Below are 24,207 nucleotides of genomic sequence, written 5' to 3'. Positions count from 1 at the left end.
TTAGTCTATTGAATCATCACATTTTACTGCTTGTGCTAGTTGGTATTTAAGGCAAGGGGCATAATTTGCAGGGAAGTCCTGCCCTCGAATATTAAACAGTGTGGCTGTGACCAGGATGTGCTCCTCACCAGTGGAAAGTGGAAGGAATGTTGTTGCACTGTTTAGGCAAGAAGTGATGTAAATAGATAATCATTATATCTTGTCTGGTCAAGAGGGAGTTCCCCTGCAACATTCATTTTTTCTTGAAGAAGTAAGAGGACTGGACTAACTTCTGCTTTGAAAAAAAATTACAGAAGCGTTAAATTTTTGGTTAATTTTTTTACTTATTTAATTTAATTTTTTTTTTAGGCATGTAAACTGTAATGTAAGATTTCTTTTTGTATTCTTTTTTAAAAATGCCTGTCACAAATGGCTCGAATATTATTCTGAGTTTCCTGCAACCAGGCAGTTTCCTCTACAGGGTCACATATAGCCCTGGTTTCATGTCCAAGCTGATACCAAATTTGTATTTCTTGAAGGGAATTAGGAAGCAGTAACTCAGGCATCCATAAGATACTGAGATGTAGTCTTTGTCATGTGCCAAAAGCTTTTAATTTTTTCTATATGCAGTCTGTGTAGGTTCCACAAAACAAACATAATGTTTTAGCTGGTGAGATAAAATGTTTTTCTCTGTCTCTGGTCAGACATCACTTACATGGGAGAGCCAAGTGACGGGCCATCTCCAGTATGCTTGGCTGTGCAGGACATTTGCTTCTTCCTAATTTACTTAGTATGTATTGCTTGGTAATAATGTACTTGAACTTTTCTGGACCTTTCTCAAAATCAATCTTGCGGCATTAATACAGGAAAATGTCATGTAGCCCGCAATATTTTTGAAGAACTTTAAGTCCTGTACCTTCCTTTAAAACAAACAAACAAAACACTGCACAATCTGTCTGTTTGCAAGGGGGTGTAGTGAGTTAGTTTTTCATCCTTACAGGGCAGGATGTAAAACTTGTATTTAGTTGCAAAGGTGGATGACCTTAGTCTTAATTGTTTTCAGTTATTGTTCATTTCATTAGATCACTGCACAGCCTGTCTTGTTTAAAATTCTTTGAACTAGAGACCCAGTGACAGCAGAACAGAAGTATTTTGTTTTGTAAACCTTCCTCAAAAGGTAGCAATGACTTAAGGCATATATGGTGCTCACTTGCTTGTTCTTTTGCTACCTTAGTTCTTAGATCCTTGTTTTCATGAGCTGTAATTCACTCACAATTACAAGTTAAAAATAGGAAAATTAAAAATAACGCTGCAGCTCCAAAAGGCATACAGTTGTTGCCAGACTTTACAAGCTCGTTCTAAAGACTTAGCAGGTAAAAGAAACTCCTGCTTATCTTGTGAAGAGACCAAAGAAGGCTGAACATACTCTTTTTATCTGTGCACTATCTGTGCAATGAACTCTCACCCTGATTAAGGTTTTATCCTGAAGCATGGCTAATAGCATTGCAGCCAAAAGGACCCTTTCTTTCTATCCCTAGTTAGCTGAAATGACTTACTGCTCTGTCCTTCAGTGGTAACAAATTCTTGAGCAAAAAGGGATTGACCTGTAGCTCTGAAGGAGGTGGCAAATTGTGGCTAGAAGTTTTAACCATCTACTTGCTCATAAAAGGGAAAAAGTAATTATTTCCTAGTTTGAGTGTGTTACAGACAGGGAAATTGGAAAGATCAGAGGAACTGTCAGGTCCAAAACCTGTAGCGCTGTCAGACAAAGCCCTGCATCTCTACAGTATGGTAGGCTGAGCCTTGCACGTGATTAGGTGGAGTTCAATATTATATTGCGCACTGTTTTCACATCCTGGATTTTCTGAGTAGTTTGAGGAACTGTTATCGCATACTTTAAAAGTAGAAGTACTTGAAAATATTCTATGGTAAACTTTACAATCAGTAATTCTATTGCATGGCTTTACAGTGTGATGTACACATGTCAGATTCGCACATTTTAATACAGACTGTGAGCTGTTAATGCTTTGACAAGGTAGTGATGACCTGCATGTAAAAGCTGTGGAGTTGCCATGACGTTGTAATGCTGCGAGTAGCCGACTGAGCTGGACCCACTGACTTCAAATGCGATTTGTGTTTGCATGGAGTAGAGAAGAGTGTGGTGTGTGTGGTTTTTGTTTAAAGACCAAGTGACTCTTACAGTTGTGGTTTGTATCTTTGTTTTCCCACGTATGAGAAACAAAATTCTGAATTTCCACAAACGTGGTGTGAGCACTGGTATCCTGAAACCGTTTAGTAAGTTACATGTCTGTGAAAAAATGCAATTAAATTCCAAGCCACTTGATAAGTCCATGAGTAATTTGGGTTACTTATAATTTGGGGCATTTTTAAAGCATAAGTCCTACAGAAATTATTTTAAACTGTGATACGGTTTTCAGCTTACTTGAAAGCCTGCCCAGCTTATGTTCAGCTACAGTTAAAGGCAGTTTCCTTAGGAAAGGCTTCCTTGCGGGAGGAAGACGTTTTCATCTTACCTGTGAGGAGTCAGTCTTTGTAATTATGTTTCTGAACCTCACTGAAAAGTCACTGATACAAAAATCACATTTCAGATTTGCAAATGTGCAACCACGAAGACTTACAGGTGACAGCTGCTGAACCGAGGCAGGCTACTAAAATGTTATTTTCCATTTTCCCTTTCTTAAAGGGCAGTATTTAGTGTGTGTCTGTTGACACTGTTGTCATGTAGTTCACACTTTACTTTATATGAGAAAAGGTAAAAGGAAAAATGTTGAAAGTCACGCATTCCAAATATCTCCTTTGATGCCAGTGAGAGTCGGGTACCTTCACTGCCTAAATAATTTTTCAAAATGGGCTATAAGCTTTGCAATCAGTTGAAGACAAGGCAGAGGCCATTGGCGTGGGGAAGGGAAAGGGAGATACTGGGCTCCTGCGTTGTGGCCACGTTGTAGCTTATTTTGAAAGGCGAGTCCAGGTTCAGCACCTTGCTCAAATGTGCTGCTGAGGTTACTGTGTAAGCACCTAGAGACCCAGAAAAATCTCAGTGTATTAATATATAGCAGGAAAAGCTGGCAAATGTAATTCCTGAAACCTGTTAACATTTTTCTGTAACTGACATGGTTGTAAAGTGTCAGTACTTAACTCTTAAAGTTGTCAGTGGTCAAGCACTCAATATTATCGGTCTTTGGGTGGAAGTAGTTGACTTTCCAAGGGAACATACTTGTTTCGGTGCAGCAGTTTTTTGCCTCATGTTCATTTGCTATTTGCTGAAGTAGCAACTGTTTGAAACCATGGTGGCAATTTAGGAAGGGCCATTAGTGGGTAAAGTGTGAGTAAAGAAGTTGAAGGTGCTGGATTGTTAAGATTTTATATAATTTTGTAAATAGATTTTCTTTTGCTTTTATGAAAACACTAAGAGTGCAGTTGCATTCTGCAATAAGCTTTCTGTTGAATAGTTAGAGTAAGAATAGACTTAATGGTCCTGTAGAATTTTCTTTCAGTATTCCTTTGATGAGCAAAAAAATACATGGACTACAGGATTTGCATAAAAGTGTACTTTCAAGTATTTTCTTCAGTGGCACCCTCATTTGCATATTGTCTTTAATCTGACAGGTTTTAAGTGCCAGAGAAGTTAGCGAGTGTTCCTTAGTTTCACTTTTTTTATGAAGTTGCTTCAATGTATTTTGTCCTTGTTCTTTCTTTTGATTATTGATGCTTGGAAAATACTGTAACTCCCTTCTTCCCCCCTTTTCCATGGCATCTTGCTCTTCCTCCAGCTGGTGGCGGGTGTTCCACTTTGATCCCCCAAATCTGGGAGCTGAAGACCACTGTTGTGCTCAGATCTTCCTGACAGCAGTGCCTCCCGTTCCTACTGCACCTCTGGCACTTCATGTATGAAGCTGTTAACAAGCAGATTTTAATATAATATACAGAAGTCTTTTTTTGCAAGAAGTAATCTTTTTATGTGAATGCTGTTTTTTTCATTAGATGGTTTCATCTGTGAAAACGCTTGGGTTGCACATTACTGTTCATCTCTTATTTTGTTTCTGAATCATTGTTGTAGTAATAAAATACTATATTGATACAAAAGCATCATTATAATTACTGTTGCAGGTTTCTGTCAAATTATTTTAAGTATGTAGCAGATTTTTGCCTTTGAACAATAGCAGTATTAAAAACTTGGTTTAAAGAACTAATTTTTTGTTGCTGAAAAATTCTTATTCTAACAAAAGAAATCCTGCTTATTGTTTAAATGTGTGTTTATAAAGCTGTTCACTGAGATAATGATATATCATTTCAGCTTTATTAGTTGCATTCTCATGTTCACGTAAGAAAAACAATCTGGAACTGCTTTTTTTTTCCAGTCAAGAAAGAACTGTCTGCAATAAGCTTTACTTTGCTGCCTTCTGTTTCCTCACTGCGTCTCTTCCCCACCCCCATAACTCCTGGCCCCAGTCTCTTCTTTCCCCTCTGCACTGACATCTTTTTTTCCAATGAATATCTTTACAGCATCAGAGAAAATATAGCTGGAGGGATACTGAGCAGTCATTGAGTCCATTCCTCTGTCCCAAGACATGACCAACTCTGCTTGGCAGTCTTTTTGTCTGTCCTGCTCCATAAAACCCACAGGGATGAAGATTCCTCCTCTCCAGGCAGAATATTGAACTAAATTAATCCATTTCATTTTACCTTAGCTGTGTTTTTGTGTCTGAAATTATTCTCTGTTGCTATCAAGAGAATTACCTGAGATGATGTTTCTCAGCATGTGTTTGTAATTTCTGTTCCATTACCAAATTGAATGTGCGCTAATTAGCTTATCCTGTTGTATTTTTGGGTGACGTTTATAATCTGCAAGCTTAATGATTGAGAAGAGTATTTTCAGAGTATATTTACTGAATTTTTGGGGAAGTTACGACTCAAAGCTTTCTCTATTTTTTCATAGTTCCAAATGCACTACTCTAATCTACTCTGTCATGAGAAGTAGTACCTGTATATTTTCTGAGATTTGTTACAGAAGTTAAAACGTGTTAGAAGTGGTTTTCCTAAAAATACGGATGACATGCTGTATGAAATTACCGCTATGGGAATAGATTTTTGGAGAGGAATTACCCTGAGGGTATGCATATGTTTTCCTCTTCTCTTCGTATGTGTCATACTTGCCTGCATTTTTCTCGTGGAGCAGTTCTAGATTGCAACGTTCTGAATACTTTTGTTTTTCAGCATTGCATGTGACTCACTTTCCTCTTTGTATCAAGTATACTGTACTCTTAAGTCTTGGTCCCTCAACAAACCTTTCCATGCTTGTCTCTCTTCTGACTTGTACCAAGAGTTGCATCTGCTTCTAATTGTTGTCCTCAGGGGCTTAACTGGTTCTTTCTGAATCTTATTATGAAAAGCTTTCTTTTAAAATATGTATAGGCAGACTTAAATGATCACAAATGATGCAAAAGTAGTCAAATAAGTCAAGTATCACAAGTTATGTCCAGCAATGTGTGCCTGAGCTGCAGCCTTGTGGCGGTGTGAGATTCACACCTGGGAGATGTACTTTTCCAATGCTGTAGGATATTTAGCAAAGGAATTTTCAAGTGTTACTAGCACATCCTAAGATGTACTTCTGTAAGAAATGTCTGTCCTGGATGCAGCAGGCATAGGAAGAAGTGATGCTTGTACGTGCATCTATCTATTTATACATGCAACGCACAAACTATCTTATGTGTGCACTTAACAATTTCCTCTTACTACTACATTTACTTAGAACTGGCACAGTGTGTTTGTCCCAAGAAGTCTGTTAGAAAAAGAAAATAAGGAGGAACTCGGTAGTTCCTCAGATGGCTATAGCAACAGCTATTTCTGAGTGATTCTCATCCTCTCACCCATAAAATAAATCAGCATAAAATTGCCTGATCAGATGGAGTATCTGGAAAGTAATCCTCAGGGAAAAGAAAATTCAGTCTTTGTAAATCTGAAATAAAGTGCATAAAGTTGCAGAATCGGATTATACTTTCTCTTTTTATTTCTAAATCAGTACCCTTTTGTTTCTTCCTTTGCAGCACTTGTGAGAAGTTGCCACAAAGATGTGTCAGATGCTGCCTGAGCCTAACTCTAAAAGCAGAAACAAACATAATATTTTGAAAAAAGCCCAGTCCCTGACTTGGATAATTATCATAAAATCCCAAGGCTTTTTGTAGGTGGTGGGGTTTGGTTTCAGAGAGTGAAGGGATAAAAAGAGTACAGTAACCTTTCTGCTTGAAGCACAAGTCACATCAGATTTTCTTACTTAATAAATGTATGGCGAGTACTTACTAAAATAACCAGTTAAAAGCCAGTAATAACAACTGCAAAACCCAGCTCAAAGCAGTTGCGCAAGTCTTGGAGGCGTGTAGTTTTTGCTGAATGTAGCACTGAATGTTTTTCTTGAATTGAGTTAGGGATATTTTTTCAAATGTTGGCCATTTTTTGTTTTCATGAAGGAGTACTAAGAGCATTATTCCGCCTGTTTAGATCACATGAATTTAATTATCCTCTCATGATGTAAATATCCTTTCATGATATGAAAATAAATGTCATTATACCTGTAGTTGAGTGAACTGGAATTTACTTTAGAGTTGTATTTATCATTTCAAGTGAGACCAGAGTAGTACGAGAGAGCCCTAATATGAAGATAGCAAGCTCAGCAGGACACTAAATTATAATTGTAGGTTTTATATCTGTTAGCGTATTGGGCCACTAAAGAAGTTATTGGAGCTGTTGATCTTGTTGCCAGTAGATAAAGGGTGCTCCTGTGAAATGCTGTTCAGCTCTGTTGGCACCTCACTGAGGTATGAATTTTTTGACCCCAAACCCCAAGTTACCTAGAGCCAAGTTTTGCTTAATTCTGAGATTGTACTTTGATCCGGATTGTGACCTTTTAAAATTATGCTTGGAGGTTTTGCTATTGCAATCTGCTTCCTTTTTTGAAGCCTGGCAGTTGTACTTCCACTAAGAACAGTGAAAGAAAGAAATTACATTTCTTTCTGATTTAGAAGTTTATACATTAAACATTTTACAAAGTATCAGAAAACCCCATGATTTTGTTAGCGTGTTGCTAAAGCATTCAATATACTAAATGTTTCTCATGTAACTGTACTTCACATCTGCCAAAATAATCTGCCCGGTTTCATTGCTACGAAGAGGCGAGCTTGCCAAGTCCGCTCCTCCCTGGCAATGCTCCGTCAGCCTCCCTTACTGGAGATCGTTCCGTGCACCTAGTCGCAGGCAATAGCTTTCAAGTTTTGCAGTAGAAGCAACTATAAATGGTACAGCAAGACTTGAGAAGCTCTGAACAAGAAATGGGTGATAAGAAACGGAACTAGAGGTGGCTAGTAAGCAGCTTGTATTTCATGAGGTCTAGCAAATGCTTAAGGCTGGATTGGTGCTGGGTGGAGCAGTCCTGCTTTCTTCTCACCACAACTCCCCACTCCCTGTTTTTTCTTCCTTTTTTTCTAGCACAAAACCAATGGTTTTGGGGAACTGATCTAGTTGACGCTGACCTGAAAAATTCCAGGCAGTTGGTTTGGTCTTGGTCAGTTCCCTCATCTAGTTCAGTGTGTAGCCATGGAAGAGTCTGCACCAGCAGGAGAGAGACGATGGTATGGGATCACCAACGAGTAGCTGGTAGTGGGAGTGCAGTGAGATTGCTCAGTTGTAGAGAAATTTATGCTTGAAATGTTTGTGGATATATGCCCTGGCTCTTTTAAGGTGTTTTTTTGGATTCTGCACAATTGTCAGTGGTTTTTAGTAAGTAATTTATGAATTACTTAACACTGAGTATTTGATATCCGTTACTGTGCTTGCTGCTCCTTAAATTTATCAGAGATCACTGTTGATATATAATTACTTTCTTTTTCGTGATACTAAATTGGAATAAAAAAAGAGATCCCTTACAGTATAGGCACTGAGATATTCAAACTCTTCCTGTATCTATCTGGTCATTACACAAGTGTGTTTGTGATTTAAACAAACACAAAACAGATAGGGGAAAAAAGTCTCTGTTTTAAGTAACTGTATTTATTGGCTTTCATATTTTTATAAACATACCATCTCATCTCTTATTTCATGTCTGCCTCTGAAAGTTCTTGCTCCCCATAATAGATAGATTCCTTGTTCAAAATAGATACGCTTTCATAAATAATAGCTGCAGAACCCTCTGCGGATGTTCTTAGGAGCAGAAATGTACTTGTCCAATAAGAAGAGTCAAATGGCCACATTTTTATCTAAAATCTCAATTAGATTTGAATTAGATTAAAATCGGGTCTAAATTAGGTTGAGTTGGTCGACAAGTTGAATTTTGCAACATGTTTGAAACGTGTATTCCACTGTTGGCTTAACAACTGGCCCTGGGTGAAGGAGGGATGCTGGCTTCGGTCTCCAGCTCCTTGAGAGTGGGCCAGCAGCAAATGCGGGTGCAGCAGCTGCGTGTTGAATAGTAGGATTTGAAATCAGCAGCTGGGACTGAAAATACCATCAGTGGCACTTCCCTTTCATTAAAGCTTCAATTTGCAGCAGCAAACATACGTGGGAGGATGAAGAAGAGTAGAAACCTCCATACTTTGCCAAAAGTAGAGAACCCTCTGATTCTGATGTAAAACGTAGCAATAAGAAGTAAGTTTCTGATTTATCAGACAGTGCTAGTGTTAGAGACTGAAGTGGAAATCTGAATACGTTTCCCAGATCTTGGCTCCTCAGAAGACAGGAATCCCAGCAGCTCCCGAGGTAGCCAAGAGGTTGCAATTCTCATCAGGCAGTGTCCCCTGGCGCTTACCGGCAGGTTTCTCCGTTCGTTTTCCTGTCCTCTGACATCCAGAGCTGTCGTCAGCAGCGTGGTCAGCGGTGGGGGGGATCTGCCTGACGTTGGCTAGGGCAGGAGCAGAAATCGGAGAGCTCTCCCACTAGTCCAGGTTTTGGCACCCCCCTGGGTCTCCCTTGCAGGAAGATGGTAATTTTGCTGTTAGCACATGGACAAATGCTGCTGCTAATCTGTTGTTTAGAAGTGCTGTGAAGCTTCATGAGTGTTTGTGGTAAAGTTTAATGGTAGCACCTCAGGAAGGTTTGGTATCACAGGAGACTAAAAGGTTTGAGGGGGGTGAAGAGCCTAATTTGTTTTGTGTGGAAAGGTTATGGTTCAGGTCATTGTTAGGTGCCTTCAAAATAATGTTAATTGTAGACTAATATATAGCCTAAATAACACTCATTATGTTGATAATTAACAGTTTATAATAGGTTAATGAAAACTTTAAGGTATTATTGAAATGCAGATTTTAAATGGCTCTGAAAAGAAAAACTCAAGTGTGCTAGCTCTTCTAAACTCTTCCCTGAGAGTGCTGGTTACATTGGTACTATCTTTAAAATCACAAATGACACTTTTCTATACCTCATAGAGATCTTTGTTTTCCCCTTATCATTTTACATCTCTTTTTTCCCTTGGATTGAAAGAGGTTTTGTATCACTTTATTTCTTAATTAAATTAAAATGTGAAAATTGAACACATGCTTAAAAAAAGAAGTACTCAAAGGCTAAAAGAAAGAGTTGAATATGAAAATAGTTCAGTACATTATAACCTGCTACCATATGTAAAACAATAAACATATAGTTTCATAAATATGAAATAAGTGTTTTTAATAATCCAGTATCTTCCTTAGTTTTTAGATACATTTTTACACTTGCCTTAAAGCTTGATGCTAAGCTGACCTTCTCTTTAATATTAATGTACTCTGACTGTAATACTCTGTTCCTTTGCCTCTGATTAATGCTGTCTGTCAATTATTTACAGATCCAGTGGTACTGTGGAAGTTCCCAGCGGACTTTGGAGACCAGGTTGGAAACATGAGATTGAACTTTTTTTTATGTTAGAATAATAATAAAAAAGCTCTCCTATTCAGCTGTGGAGAGGCAAATGCTAATGATAGCGGGGAGGAAGTTTTCACCCAACTGGTGGCTTGGTGATTAGAATGCCTTTGTGACAGGAATATGCAATAGCAGTTGTAGAGCACTGTATATCATACTAATTCTCTGTATCACCTTATTTTCAATACAGAGTATTTTATAAGCTGTTTCTGTTGGAAGTGTTGTGTTTTTATTTGTTGTAGGATTGAAAATGTGGACAATTTATCAACAAAACTTTGCCAAACATTGATGTTATAAATCGCGTTAACAAAAATCACCAGAACAAAAAAGTTGAAGAGCTGCACACGTAGGTACTTTTAATGGCATAACCTATGCGTCCTGTTCCTTTAATCCTTTACAATGCAAGTTCTTATATATTTATTTAATAATATTTTAGAGATACCCTAGTTATTTGCTTGGGTAAAAAAATAACGCTCAGATCCTTGTAAGAGACAATGATATAAACTTAATGATTTTGAAAGCATGAAAATCCTAGTTTCTATCTATAATTAATCCTCAAAGGAAAGTTTATACTTACAGGATTGATGGATTATTTCACTGTTTGTAGTGATAGCAGAGCTATTAATTAGTGTTTTTTTTTTCCACTGGACTATTTCATTAAAGTGACTAATATTAAAATTTAATGAAACTATTAAATTTTATTATTTCAGCAACTTTTAGATGAGTTTCTTCCATGGAAATATTTTTATTTTTGTAAACAAAAATAGATAAAAACACTAAATAGAATAAATATCTCTGACTCAGTGTCTCTCTTTGCTCTTCTTTTTAGACTTATACTGAATCAAACATATTCTTCATTGGTAATATCACCACAATGGATGATCTGGAAATATTTTTGTACAGTAGATCTTGATAAATTGTTGGTTTTTTTTTTTTATTTTTTTTAAAATCAATAATACAAGATTCTATAAAGACAGCTGTAAGGTGATTCATGATGAAAGGAATAAATATACAAACATAGAAGGTAGGATGTCTGGTTAGGGAATAGCATTAGTCAGAAACATGTGCAGCTTGTAAGATAGTGATAAATGGTACATGAACAAAGTGTGCTGTTATATGTTCTTAGCTAGATGTCCAGCAAGTTTTGATGATTTTCCTGGCTGCAGAATGATCATCTTCACTGTCATTTAAATTCTTTTTTTCTAGTTTGTTTTGTTCTTTTTCTTTTCCCTAAGAAAGACTTGATCTTAAAAAAGAAAAAAAAAAAGAGAGAAATTATGTATGAAGAAAAATAGGATCTTATTCAGTTAAGTCGAAGGTTATTCAAAGAACAGCTGGTGCAGAAAAATGATTAGAAGATGAAGCCCACTAAAGACTGGAGGGGAGTCATACAAAGATCCAATAGACATACCTAATCTATAAGAAACAGAGTCCTCAGGCAGCTTTCTGCCTTTGGGCTGTGAAAAACCTACGCCTGCACATTGTGTCTCAGCAGTGTAGGGAATCTAGTGTTTCAGGTAAACTGCTTGTTTTCCTGGGAAACAATATGTTTTAATCCTCATCCTTGCAAGGGAAATTTTCCTATTAGAACCACTGGATTTGAACAGAATATATAGCAGCTTCTACAGCAAACCCCTGAGCTAAGTAGTCAAGCAAAATCAGCAGAAGCCTTCTATAAGCATGTCTGTGTGCATGTTGGACTTGGTAGGTTTGGACTGGAGACCTGAATATCTACCAGATTTAATTTTTTTAAAAAATGAGATCTCACTAAAACTGTCAAGGCTAATTTCAATGGAAGTTTGTGGGGAGAATATTAAAAAAAAAAAAAAAAAAAAAAAGGAAAGAAAAAGAATATTCTCCATCCTACTTTCCAGTCCTTTCTATTTTAAATGTAAAATGTGTGAGTTAGTTTTTGGATGTATCCCAAAGAATCATCCTTCCTAAAATCTAAGAGCTGTCTGTTTGCACAGTGATGTGATAACAGCGGGCAAAATATTTTCTTCTCTTCCTGAATTTTTCTACAGTTTATCATGTCACCTTTTTGTTGCTTTCATAATGCAAAGAAAACTTGTCTAAGCCTTTTTGATATATTCCTCCTCTGTCTCACATTCGTCCTCTCAGTATGCCTGAACTTTCCAATGCTTAATCATGCCTAATCCTCTCTCTTATTCGTTTGGTCTGCCATTTTCTTTTAGGCTGGGCAGTATTCTTCTTTTGATCTCTTTTTTCTTAAATGTTGACCTTCCAAAATCTTGTTTTGCAAAACATCCCGCCTGTTTTGGATGGGATGTAGAAACTACAGATGATCAGGAAAAAGAAAAGATTAGTGATTTGTCATAATAATTTACTCACGTGCAGTCCATTAAGTAAAGGAAATATTAAGGTGCAGTTTTGCTACCACAAAAGAATTTGTAAGATTCATTGATTTTCTTATCTGCCAAGACTGCAGGGAAACCACTTATTTTCTGTCTGGTAATTCTTCAGATACAAGAATAAGAAAGAAAAGGGAAAAACACAGAATGGGGAAAGAAAAAAAGTAATGCTTCAAGGCAGGAAATGAAAAATACTTCTTTTTGCCAGGAGTATTTCAGAAAGTTGCTTTTGTTTTGTTTTGTTTTTGATGGTGGGACTAATTATCTTTTTAGTGACTCACAAAACTATCAATTAAACAATAAACTCGCTGGGTAGAATTCTAAGTACAAAGAGCCATGCTACCGTTTCAAAGAAAATCTTTATTAAAAAGTACCCCAAAAGCTGAACTGCTCTGTTTGAGACATCATAGAGTTACAATTTACTGTTGTACTGGCATTAATGCTATAAACATGAGTTTGACAATGTTGAAAAAGTTCTGAATAATCTCAGCACTGTAGAAGAAATGTGAAGATTCCCGATTTCAGCATATATAGCTCTTCTATGGTTATCCTCACAAGCTCGCATTTGGATGAGGAATGGGTTGTAGCCATTTAATGGAAGTTTTTTTTTTTTTAAATTTAAAATATATTTTGAATGTATATGCCTACAGGCTCTGTCTTGTTCAAAAGTTCAAAACTCCCCTTGTGCTCAATGAAATTTTAATGATAAAAGATGCATATATTTTTAATCTTGAAATTCCTATTTTGTTTATTCAGGCTGGTTAGACTAGAGTTTAATTTCAGCCTTGCAAGCTCATTTTCAAATGGAAGTCTATACAGAGAAAATAATCCAGTTGTTTTTAAAAAGAAAGTATTTTTTAAGTGCTATAGAGAAGCAACCCAAATGAAAACACCACCTTTGCTTCCAAAATGACATACTTCATAACTGTTGAAAAAGAAGACGTGTATCTCTGCAGAAATTAATGTCACCCAGCAGAACTGAGATCTGCTGACGCTGGCTGTCTCCTCACAGCAGTGGAGTCAGTGGCAAAGCTCTATTGATGTCAGATGTGTCCGGATGCCTCCAGTATGCCTCTATTCATAGCTGTTCTGGAAATAAAAACACTCAAGCTCCTAGTAACTTCATTGAGTTGAAACATTCCTGGGGAAAGGAGTAGAGTTGGCACAAGGAAGGACGAGAGCACAGTGCTGATAGCACCAGCAGGTGTTAGTGGCTCTGCCAGAGGCAGTGCTTCATTCTATGTTGTCTTCACCTTTGAAGCATGTGAAGTCTAACGTTTCTTATAAGTTAGTAATTACAACTATTTTGGTTATTATTTTTAGCTGTGTAAGAATTCAGTTGCTTTTTAATCTGACTGCTTATTGGCCCAAAGTGATTTCTATCTGCAATAGGTCCCAGAGTATATGGTGTATAGACTGAGTGATCCATTGAATAGGTTTTATTCTTCTCCCTTCTAATCACATAATAATTTCTTTCTGTAGTCTGCCACTTCTCTGCTGGTGAAAAATATCTCACCACAAAGATGATATAAATAGCTAATATGGCAGGAGATGAACTTACCAGAAGCCACTTCAGTAACATGAAATGTGACAAGGGATTGTTGATTGAAGCTGTGGGTTAAGAAAGAATTGAGACTCTGCATTAGATTTGTTAGTTGTGTTGCAGATATCATCCTATCTTCTCTTGTTGTCTGCTTTCTATGGCAAGCAGACTAAATCTGCTTTTTCATGTCAGGCTTTTACCAAACCCTGCAGATCAGTAACCAGTAAGGGATATGGCATCCCATGTGAGGAATCTACTGTTTTCAGTGAAGTTATTGTAATACCCTTTGTGTTATTATCTCATATTTTATATCATAACAGCTGGTTTTTATTTTTAATGTATCACATTATGCAAAATTCACCACTGAATTGTGAGCAATAACCCTTGCTCCTTATTCTGTAGTGACGCAAGTACTAAAGCTTGATATTATACATGTAAATCTATCAGATTCATGTAAAAATATATGTATATGTAAAAATATACAGGTACACATGCATGTGTGCAAACATCAGTTGCTTAAGGGATAAATCCTATGAAGTACTAATACATTAGCCTTCCCTTAGCAAAGCACTAGTCGCACTCTTTACTTTCAATGTATGTATTAACTATTGAAAGTTAAGCCTGGCTTAAATGAATGTCTGATTGGAGTCAAAGTGCTCAGTTTCTTGCAGGATGAAATATTTAATTGCATGGATCGTGGTAGCAATTATATAAATTAGGTCAATATCAAAGAGATTATATTCTTTTTTTAAAGATTTAAATAATAGCACAAGTTTTATTTTAAAAAAAAAAGTAATCTCAAGAAGCAAGCTAAAGGCTGTTGTCTGGGTCAAAATAATGTGTGGAAGCCAGTTGCGATGGTTTTGTGTCCCTCTTTGCTCTCCTAAGAGAGCAGCAGGAACCCAGGAGGTATGAGACTGTTTACACTTTTTTCAAGGCTGCAGGCATGCTGTTAGGGGATGCATCTCACTGGCTTTCAGCAGTTGATGGCTTTGTTCTTTTATTCTGATGAGGCATTAAATACATGTTTCAAATGTTTGTGCTAACTAGGTAGGTGCTTGCTTTGGTGTTTTTATCAGTAAATCTTAAAAAGAGTTTTGGGATTTTGTTGCTTTTGTATTAATAAGTTTGATTAGTATCTGGGTACATTGGTATGAGAAAGGAGGAATCAATCTAATGAGGTTACTAATTTTCAAAAGTATTTTTGTCTAAATGTTATATGTATTGTTTAGCGTAAGGATATTTTTTAACTTGAATCCCTGTGTAACTTAGAGGAAAACAATTAACCCAGCTGAGATGATGGCAACTTTGTGCATTGCAAGTAAGCTTTATCAGGTTAAGATAGTTTCCTGTGATTTCCTGACACTTTGTTTTAGAAATACATACTGTTTTTATTGAAGAATACTGTGTGTTTTAAGACAGCAATGCTTTCTGTCTATGCAAATCACAGCTGATAAAGGATCAGCAGAAGAACGTTGAGGTCTATTTATAGTTGCTAACTGGACTGTGTGAACAGAAAAGATCTGTCCAGTCCTGATAAATATTCTGTGAAATAACTGTCCACCTAGACATGCTGGGAACACTCAGGATCACCAAGACCCTTACCTCATTCGAGATGTAAATATTCCAAGGTGCATTCTCAATTTTTTTTTTTAAATTCATCCCAACAGAGACAGAATAAATCTTTATTTTGAGACTTTTATTTTTAAAATTATAAAAGCCCAATACTGAAAATTTGGGACTTTCTTGAAATTTTGAGGACAGGTGGTAACATCAAGTATGCTTGTTTTCAGGATTGTGGCAGTTTTGTTTTATAGACCTTTTAAGTTAAAAATGTTGAACTTGATCAGCATATGGTACTGGCTAGCGTCATCTCTACCAGCTCTTTTGTTATCTTGTTTTTGTTACAGGTCTTAATGACAGTTGTAAGCCATAGTTCTGGATGCAGGGGTTAGTCCACCCTGGGGAGGAGAGGGAGAAACAGCAGTGTGGATTATGGAAATATGAATTGATCTAAAATGCAGCTCTCTTGTAACAGAATGAGACTCAAAGAAAGACTGGGGAGAAGCTGGTGAAAAGACGATGGAATATGATGTGAAAATGATCATTTGAATGCTTTCCTTTTCATTCCCAGCTGCTGTGTTCTGGTGAAAAGGCATGCATTTGTATATCTTAAGGCTCGGTGAAAAAGGGCCAGATGAATGGAATTACTTGTTAGATATGTTTTCATTTTGAGTCAAATAAATTATGTGCATTTTAATAGACTGTATGCATATGTTAACCATTTTTTTATCATACAGCTGTGATATTGGGGGACTACATTTTGTAGACATGTTCTTTTCTCTTGTTTGCTCAAATAAGTACAGTATTAATATTTGACTGTCCTTCAGATATTGCGTATCGAAAATAACTGTTAGTGATTTGGCTTATTCCTACAGCCTTCAGTGATGTGCCAAACCAGAGAAGAAAAAACTAACTGATGGCTGAAACAGTGATGACAATCATTTGGAACGTCTTCCAGAAAGACTGCCAAATAGTCATGTGTGCTGTCGTTGTTGATTGACCTCGGCTGCCCTCAGAATGTTCCAGTCCAATGTTACCTAATTCCTTATTCTGTGCTACTTTATACTTTCTCACCTACTTGCTTAATACCTTCCATCCACTTCAGTCTTTGATATGTTGTCTCTGTTTTACTTTCAGCATTGCTCTTGTGTCTCAAGCTTACTGCTGCTCTTTGAGAAATATCCTAACTAGCTCAGCCTTTTTTTTATGTTTGTACTGGATGGAATATTCCTGAATCCTGTGTTTGATTCTTGGCTCTTGCTCTGCTTTTCTTGATGATAGTTTTCTGCAGAACTGGGAGAGCGTTTGAAGCACATTGGTTCACTGTTACTGCTACTGACACTGAAGTGTCACTTCAAATAATTTGTTTATATTTTGTTAAATAAAATAACTTTCTTTTACATATTACTTATGTTAGGAAATGGTCTGGTATCAAATGTCATAATCCAAGTATGATGAAATCAAGGAACCAGGGCACACTGGTGCCAAAGAACGAGACTTAATGGGACTGAGATCAGAAACTGGAGTGGCAGGGGACTTTGCCGGCAGCAAGAGCAAGGCAAGGGTGGTTAGTGGGCTGCAGCTGGAGGGGTCCTAACTACATGGTTTGGGATCTTGGATGAGCAATAAGTGAAGGTGAAGGAGCTCCAGGCAGGGTATCAGGAAGGGAAGTACATTAATCCATCAGAATATAATTATTTCTGGTACTCATTACTTCTGTATAAATTTTCAAGGCATTGTGAACTACTTGACTAGTGGACTCTATTTGCTTCTTCCCTAAGCAGAGGTGTCGAGTTTCTGGTTTTTGTGCGAGTCATTTTGTTTGCTATCATAAATAAAAGTACAATCAGTAACAAAAGATCCACATCTGAGAAATAACCTCTCTCTGAGGTTACAGTGCATGCTTATCTCTGTCCTTTGCCCTTCACTAGGTACTAATGGCCACTATTAGAGAAAACATACTGGGCCGGTGCAGACTTGGTGTGTCAGTTCTTGAATTTTAGACTAAAGTTGGGGAGAGGGAAGACCTCTTTCAATTTATGGAGAAATCCTGCTGTAGGAACAGGATTTTTATTAATTATCAGTAAGTGCAGTGAATACTTGGGTTAGATTTGTGTCTTCACTGGGCATGGGCAGTTTCATTCTTATGAATCAGACTGAAGCAGCTGAAAATCTTCCTGGCTGGTAGCTGCTTGTGCTGCCTGGCTTGCCGGTGGAAGCTGCCTCCTTCTTCTCTTGGCAGTTCAAAAATTGGCTTATGCTATATTGGAGCTAAGCTGATTGACTTTGTGCTGAAGTAGCTGATGCGTGTTCACATGCAGAAACACCAACCTGACATTGTTACAGAGTAATCTCTAGCAATGATGCCGTAGCGGGGAGCCAGATGGTCTGGACAGGCTCAGCCATAGGCGAAGTGAATGTACATTGTGTATCTCCTTGGGAAAAAATACATCTAATTGTATGTCCATTGGATTTTATTTTTTGTGATAGTCATCTGCATCTGGTAACATAAGGGATATGGTAGTGCTTTAAAATTATGCTTGTTTGCTTCTTCCCTGTCCCTCTTTGGTCTTGGATTTGTTTCATCTTTCTTTGTTTTTCAACACTGTTGATAATACCTGAATTTAGTACTGAAAAACTATTGCTACAAGTGATTCTTGTTGACCTATGCTGCCTGTAAAACAAGAAATAACTGTTTCCTTTATAAAAATATCACAAATAATTGCAATTATGAAATGGTAACCATAGCAGGTTCCTTAGAAGCTGATTTCCTTTCTCGGTTCCTTGTTTTTGGCTATAGATTTTTCTAGCTCAAGGAACTCAGGCCAACCATGTAATTAGTTTCACTGCCCTTTACAGCGTAATGTGGTTCCCCAACTTCCCCTGCTACTGACACAGCTGTGCGAGCCAGCACACTCCCCCATAGGACTGTACATTTAGAGGTAGATGAGCCCAGTCAAGGGTTTGGCTTTTGGACTGTCTCACCTTATTTATCTGCATAAGTCACTCTCTACTACAGATATTTTCTCTCAGCGTGGCACCCAAGTTGTTCATTAACTTATGTGATTCTTCATTTATTAACTACTTTTAAGTTTCTGAGTTGCCAGCAAAATCAGGATTTTGTCATGGCATATGCTGTATGGTCATTTAATGAAAAAAATCAGTGGAAAGTTCTGATTCTGGAAGGGCATCACCTAGCATTATAAGACAGTTTCACTCCCCAGCCTGAGCAGGCCAATTCTTGCATATAAGCAATCTGCAGATCTGGTGCTGACCTTTCTGTGTATATCAGTACTGGGTATTTACTGGGCAGGCCAATTGTTTAGCAGAAGCTTTCTAGGCAAGCAATGACATCCTGCTATTTACAGACACTCTGTTTCAAGACTTGTCTTTTAGGTAACTAATGCAGTACTTCTTATTTATACTTAGGATTTAGTTCACCAAAAGGAGCGATTTTGTATGTCGCACTCAGGCTGCTGTTTGCAATTTGACTGTTGTGGTCATGTTTGCTTCCTTCTGCTTCTGAAATACACCTGGGTGAAAGCATAATGGTTAGAAAACTGAGGGAGTCAAAAGGTGTAAAGTGGTATTTCAAACAAGGTGGAGTTTTTTGTTTATTTTTTTACCTGTCAGCATGCTAGAACATGTTTTATGGAAAAATACAGAGTTTTTACTTATGATGCTAAGAGGAGACTTGAAAGAACTTCAGTAGTTGTCAAAAATGTTTGCTGGTTCTACATCCAAAAGTCGGGCAACCTCTGATCACCTGTATTGAAAAGACAATGTGGTGACCTGTGCAGATGGAAACCATTACCTAATTTATGAAGTAAATCCATTTAGCTGTTTTCTCTCTTCTGCCTCAAAAACGATCTTCTCCTTTTCTTGCCTCTGACCTTTCATTCTGGTTTCCTGGTTGCTGCATGTTGTGGGTCTTCTGCCTTGGCCACTTCCATCAAAATTGCAGTTGTTTTTTTTGTTTGTTTGTTTCTTTTATAATTAATACTATGCATAGTTTGAAGTCTCTGGTGAAATGCTAGAATTTCTGGAGGAAAAAATTATTTGGAATATATTTGGAACAAAATATGCTTGGAGTTAAAATGAATCTGAAATGTATCAAGTGTCATCAAGAGTAGAGTTTGTCATGCTTGAAACTTTATGACTTTTTCAGTGTATTTTTTTTTTATGGAAATCCAGCTATTTATTATTTGTAGTATACTTTCATAGTTAATTTTCCTTTGAAAAATTTCTTTCCTTGATGATCAAGAAGAAAATCTTGCAAATAGGAGTCTTTTGACCTGAGTGTCAACTACTCTCTACTCGTGATTTTCCTTGATACTGCTTTGCAGACGTTTTTGAGACTGCAAACTTCACTTTAAAGCAATACATTGAATAGGTAGAGTTGGGTATGTTGCAAATAGGCTTATTTCTGTCCTGAGCTATCAGAGTATTCAAGGTGGAACGAAAAAACTAACAGGTAAAACAAATAAATAAGAATCAATTTTAATATGTGCTTTATTTTATGGTGGTTATTTTTTCACTACTGGAGAAACAGCATCTGAAGAGGGTGTGCAGGAGGTTCAGTATTGCTGCCAAAGATGCATCTTAACTGTTGAATTTCCAGGTAATACTAGAGATGCTGTCACTGGAAGGGTGTATTAATAAAAAGTCACTTTTTCCCTACTGCATAATGATAGGAAATTGTGTGTCATACTCTGGTGTCTTTTTTTGTACAAAATGTAATGAGCTTTCTTAAAGATAATAAATAATCTACTACCTTAAAAGTTAAATATTGCCCACATAGTAATCTCAAGAGTGGAGACGGAAGAGCACATTTCCTGTTTTTCCCAGCTCTCTGATATTGCCTAGGGAATAATGGTCTCCCTGACATGAGTCAGGGAGGTAAGGGGAAACTATTTATTGGTGCATGGGATACAAATATTGTATGCATGCTAGAGCTATATGGCAAAGTATTATTTATCTTGTTTTTGTTTGCCTTGTCAGTAATAGGGGTAGATGGTAACATTTCAGTCTACACTTGTTCTAATGGGAACTTTCTCTGGGAAGAAGAGCATTGCCAATTTTTGTGGTTTTATTATGAGTTCCAGGAAAGTTGAGGGTTTTTTTTAAGCAGGTAAATTAACCTGTTCTGAACTTCATATTGTTTTAACTATTCTGCTATTTGTAACTGAGCTTGTTACTTTAAAGTGAACTTTGGGTCCCTGTATGCTATGCTGGACACAACCGTGGCTGAAATACGTGTTATTTTTAACTGGGTACATGGTGAGATTCAGGAACAATTAGACAAATAGAGACTCCAACATTTTATAACTTAGTAAAAATCTCTGAATTTTTAAACTTACTCTGTGGTTGTTTAGGAAGCCTGATTCTTCAGTCTTACAGGATAGTGAGATTAACAATGCCTTTTAAAGTACTCAGGGTTAACTAATAGATTTGTTCTTTTCTCCTTTTAAGGTGCCTTTGAAAGGTGGTCTAAAAGCAGTAAAGTCTTATGTGTACTGCCTGGGACACCAGCCTTAGTCTGCTGTACAGGGCAAGAGCGTCCTGTAGTGTGCCTCTAGCTGAAGTGTACCGCACCCCGGTTGTGTCACTGTTCCAGTCATTAATTTTCTTTCATTTATTTTTGTCTGTATTTAACATACTGTTAGTTCTAAGTGATGTTGCAACAATCATCTATAAGCTCAGCAGCAGATACAGCTGACCTTCAGGTCTTCACTGCCACCTCTATGATAGCTACTTGTTTATGTGATTTTGCTTCTCTAAGATCTCAAGGTCTTTATGTTACCTTGTTGTCTAGAGTCCTTCTGTCCTGCTACCTCATCTCTCTTCATGATTTAACTGTGCCCTTATTGCTCTGTAGAGCACAGCACAGCTAGACTAAGCTACCAAAACCCTTCAGCTGCCTTTCTAGCAGGAGCAGGTAGGTGAACCAACCTTTTCTTCCTTCCGTCCTCCCCTGAGGCACGTAACTGAGAGGTGGCCAAGAAGAGAAGAGGTAGGGAGCAGGAACAAGAGAAATTAACAGATTGGAATTCTTTAAGCGATCTCTTCCTGATTTGCAGGTATTCAGCTCCCCATTCATTTTAGACAACAAATATTTCTCTGAATAAGCTTTAGAAAGATGAAAACATGACACTTTTTAGAGAGCAAGTCTTTTTCTAAAAAGCTTGGTGTTTAAGTGTTAGGAGCAACCTGATTCTTCTGAATGTCAGTCATAGGCTGTAGGGCCTCTCCGGTTGTAGTTTATGTGTGAGCCAACTAAATGAGGATCAAAAATTGTTGTCAGCAGTGGAGTAGAATTTGTGTTCTGTGGGTGAAAACAATCTACGATTGTAGGAATGTACACAAAGCTCAGCTTAGTGGAGTTTTAACCTTTCTTGAATCCACTAGTGACAACTTCTGCTACGTGGCCCAGAATCGCCTTCCCCTTTATGGGTTTGTGAGGGATGTATGAACTCTTACGTGTCAGCTGTAGCGGGATATAATTATGTATCAGATAACACAGCACTATCCACAACTTGCTCTGAAAACTGTGAGATGAAAAGAGCAGGTCTATTTTGAGGGAGCTGTGATTGCGCAAATTTTCTTTTTCATCTTCTGGAAATAGAAGTATTGCAACAGGTAGAACTTAGAGGGCACATCTATGGGTCTGTGTTTCGCTCCGCTCCCCCCCCCCCCCCCCCCTCGCCCCTGCACTGAAACTGCTGTGTCACACAGTTGTGTTACCCCCACCATTTTACATCATGATTGCATTCATCCTGTGGTGTTACGCTGCAAAAGAAACGGTGCTATGTGCATGTGACTTTTGTGGGACTACCCCATAAATATGACTAGCAAACCAATTAGTGATTGCTAGTAAATATTAATATTTCTCTGAAACAATTTCAGAGAATTCTTCATAATTTGCCTTTAGACCTAGAGGAAAATTTGAAATATCTGAAGGCAAAACCACAGAAAGTTAACTACTGATTGTGTTTCTTCTCAGTGTACAAAGTGGGACTCATTGCTAAGTCTGGAAAACTTTTTTGTTTCAAATGATTCATAAAGGTTGGAGAAAGGTGTTGCTTTCCAGTCTCTTCTTCACAAGTAGCCTTGAACTCCTGAAAATTCTACATTATATGTATACTTTCTTTAACAAATATGGAAATGATAGCTAAAATTTTTAAAACTGGAGATTTCTGACTTTTTTAAAAAGGTTAAAAAAAAAAGTAAAAAGCAGGTGTGTAATTTAGTGATTCATTCTTGCAACAGTGAAATTCTGTAACCTTCAGGCACTTATTTATTTATTTATTTATTAAAAGAGCTTTGCATCTCCACCCTAAACTATTTGCATTTAATTTCTGGTTTTTTCCTCACTTTGAGTGTTCAGAAAGCAGCTGATAATTTTTTTTGTTTTTACCATACAGAACTACTAGATAATCACTGAATGATGCGCTTTGGAGAGAGGCATATAGAGGATAAAAATAGTTATGGAGGCCTGATAATGACTTCCATACTTTAGACCTTTGGATTTCTGTGAATGTAATCTAAGATTAAAATTTTTTATTATTCAAACTGTTTGGGCCTTTATTGTAGCTACAATTTTCTGATGAGTTTTTTAGCAGAGGTAAGAGCTATGTCTGAAATAAAACTACTGCTGCTGGCTTTGCATGGGTCCCTGCTGTGGGTGTGCATGGCTTTAGAGGAAGGTAAAGGGAAAGTTAGTGGCGAGGACAGAGCTTACCTTTTCATTGGCTCTTTTATGTGGCAGCATTAGAATTTCACTTCCGTTGAACCATAATGATGAAGGGCTCAACACTGCAAGATGCTAAGCAGCCTGGCTTTGATTTAAGAATGAACCTAAATCTGTGCAACTTGAAGCGTTTAAATATTCCCACTGAAGTCACTGGTTTGAGTCAGAAATACCTGTCATGACAGTCTTAAATCGCAAGTAGATCTCTTGTTTGTATGTTTGTACTGGCACAGGTGACTGAAAACTATGGTAAGGAATGGTGAAATAGAGTCCCCTTTGAGAAAAGATCAGAGAGCAAGTTGGGTTACGAGTGAAGACGAGAGGACATTGGAGTTGGACATAGAGATTTGAGTAGGGAAAACTGGTAAGAAGAATCAAGAGAGACACCTGCAGTCAGGTGTTTCAAGAGAAGACATTTAAAGAGAGGTTAGCAGGGAGAAAAAGTTATAGCAGGAAGAAAATAAGAGTTTTGAAGGGCAATTAGATGAAATACTAAAATACAGTAGTAAGTAGCTTTTGTCAACAAGGGAAAGAAAAGACTTTAGTAACGTAGATATGACAAAGATAAAAGACTGACAAAAAAGAGAATTTCTCCGTTCAGTGAAAAGGGGCGGGGGAAAAGGACTGCGCCAAAAGAAAAGGTAGAGAAATAAGAGAAAGAGAAAAGCTAGAAAAATATTGTTACTGAGAAAGAAAACAGTTGAAGAAGTAAGGGTAGTGGGGAGGAAAAGTGCAGAAGTGTTTTGTAACTTAAGTGGATGACCATTTATTTGTGCTCTTACAATTGATATTTCTTCGGCTGATTTCTGCCTCAAAACAGAATAAAGAGATGAGGATAGATAGATAGATATTTGAGCGCTAGTTTATGTGGATGATTTTGGTAATTTGGTCTGGATTTTGTAATTAAATAATTCAAATTATCTTGGTTACTATAGATTTTATTTAGGCCATTTTTTCCTGGGTATCCTGATGTGTCTCTGGAATGCCTGGTGTCACTGTGTCTCAGTGTAAGGCTGTACCCTTTCCTCTCCAGACATGCTCATTCCATATGTAGAATGGACATGGGGAGAACCCACCTGCTTGCTTGAGGAACAGTCTTA

At 37.4% G+C, this 24,207-nt stretch overlaps 1 protein-coding gene across 7 annotated transcripts in view; it reads left to right on the top strand.

The window, feature by feature from the left end:
• Positions 1-24,207, top strand: part of DENND1B (DENN domain containing 1B) — a 169,335-nt gene that overhangs the window by 34,162 nt on the left and 110,966 nt on the right. For 6 of the 7 annotated variants that reach the window (XM_030033491.1, XM_030033490.1, XM_030033489.1 and 3 more), the window contains one exon: positions 9,806-9,849. In XM_030033491.1, the coding sequence (XP_029889351.1) occupies positions 9,806-9,849 (44 nt within the window). Of the gene's footprint in view, positions 1-9,805; positions 9,850-10,121; positions 10,226-14,587; positions 14,704-24,207 lie in introns of all 7 variants that reach the window. The other variant, XM_041127795.1, reaches the window with a different exon arrangement.

This window comes from Aquila chrysaetos, chromosome 12 (assembly GCF_900496995.4).
Source record: "Aquila chrysaetos chrysaetos chromosome 12, bAquChr1.4, whole genome shotgun sequence".
Lineage (NCBI taxonomy): Eukaryota > Metazoa > Chordata > Aves > Accipitriformes > Accipitridae > Aquila > Aquila chrysaetos.
Note: the sequence above shows the minus strand (reverse complement) of the source record. Positions and strands in the feature narration are given on the sequence as shown.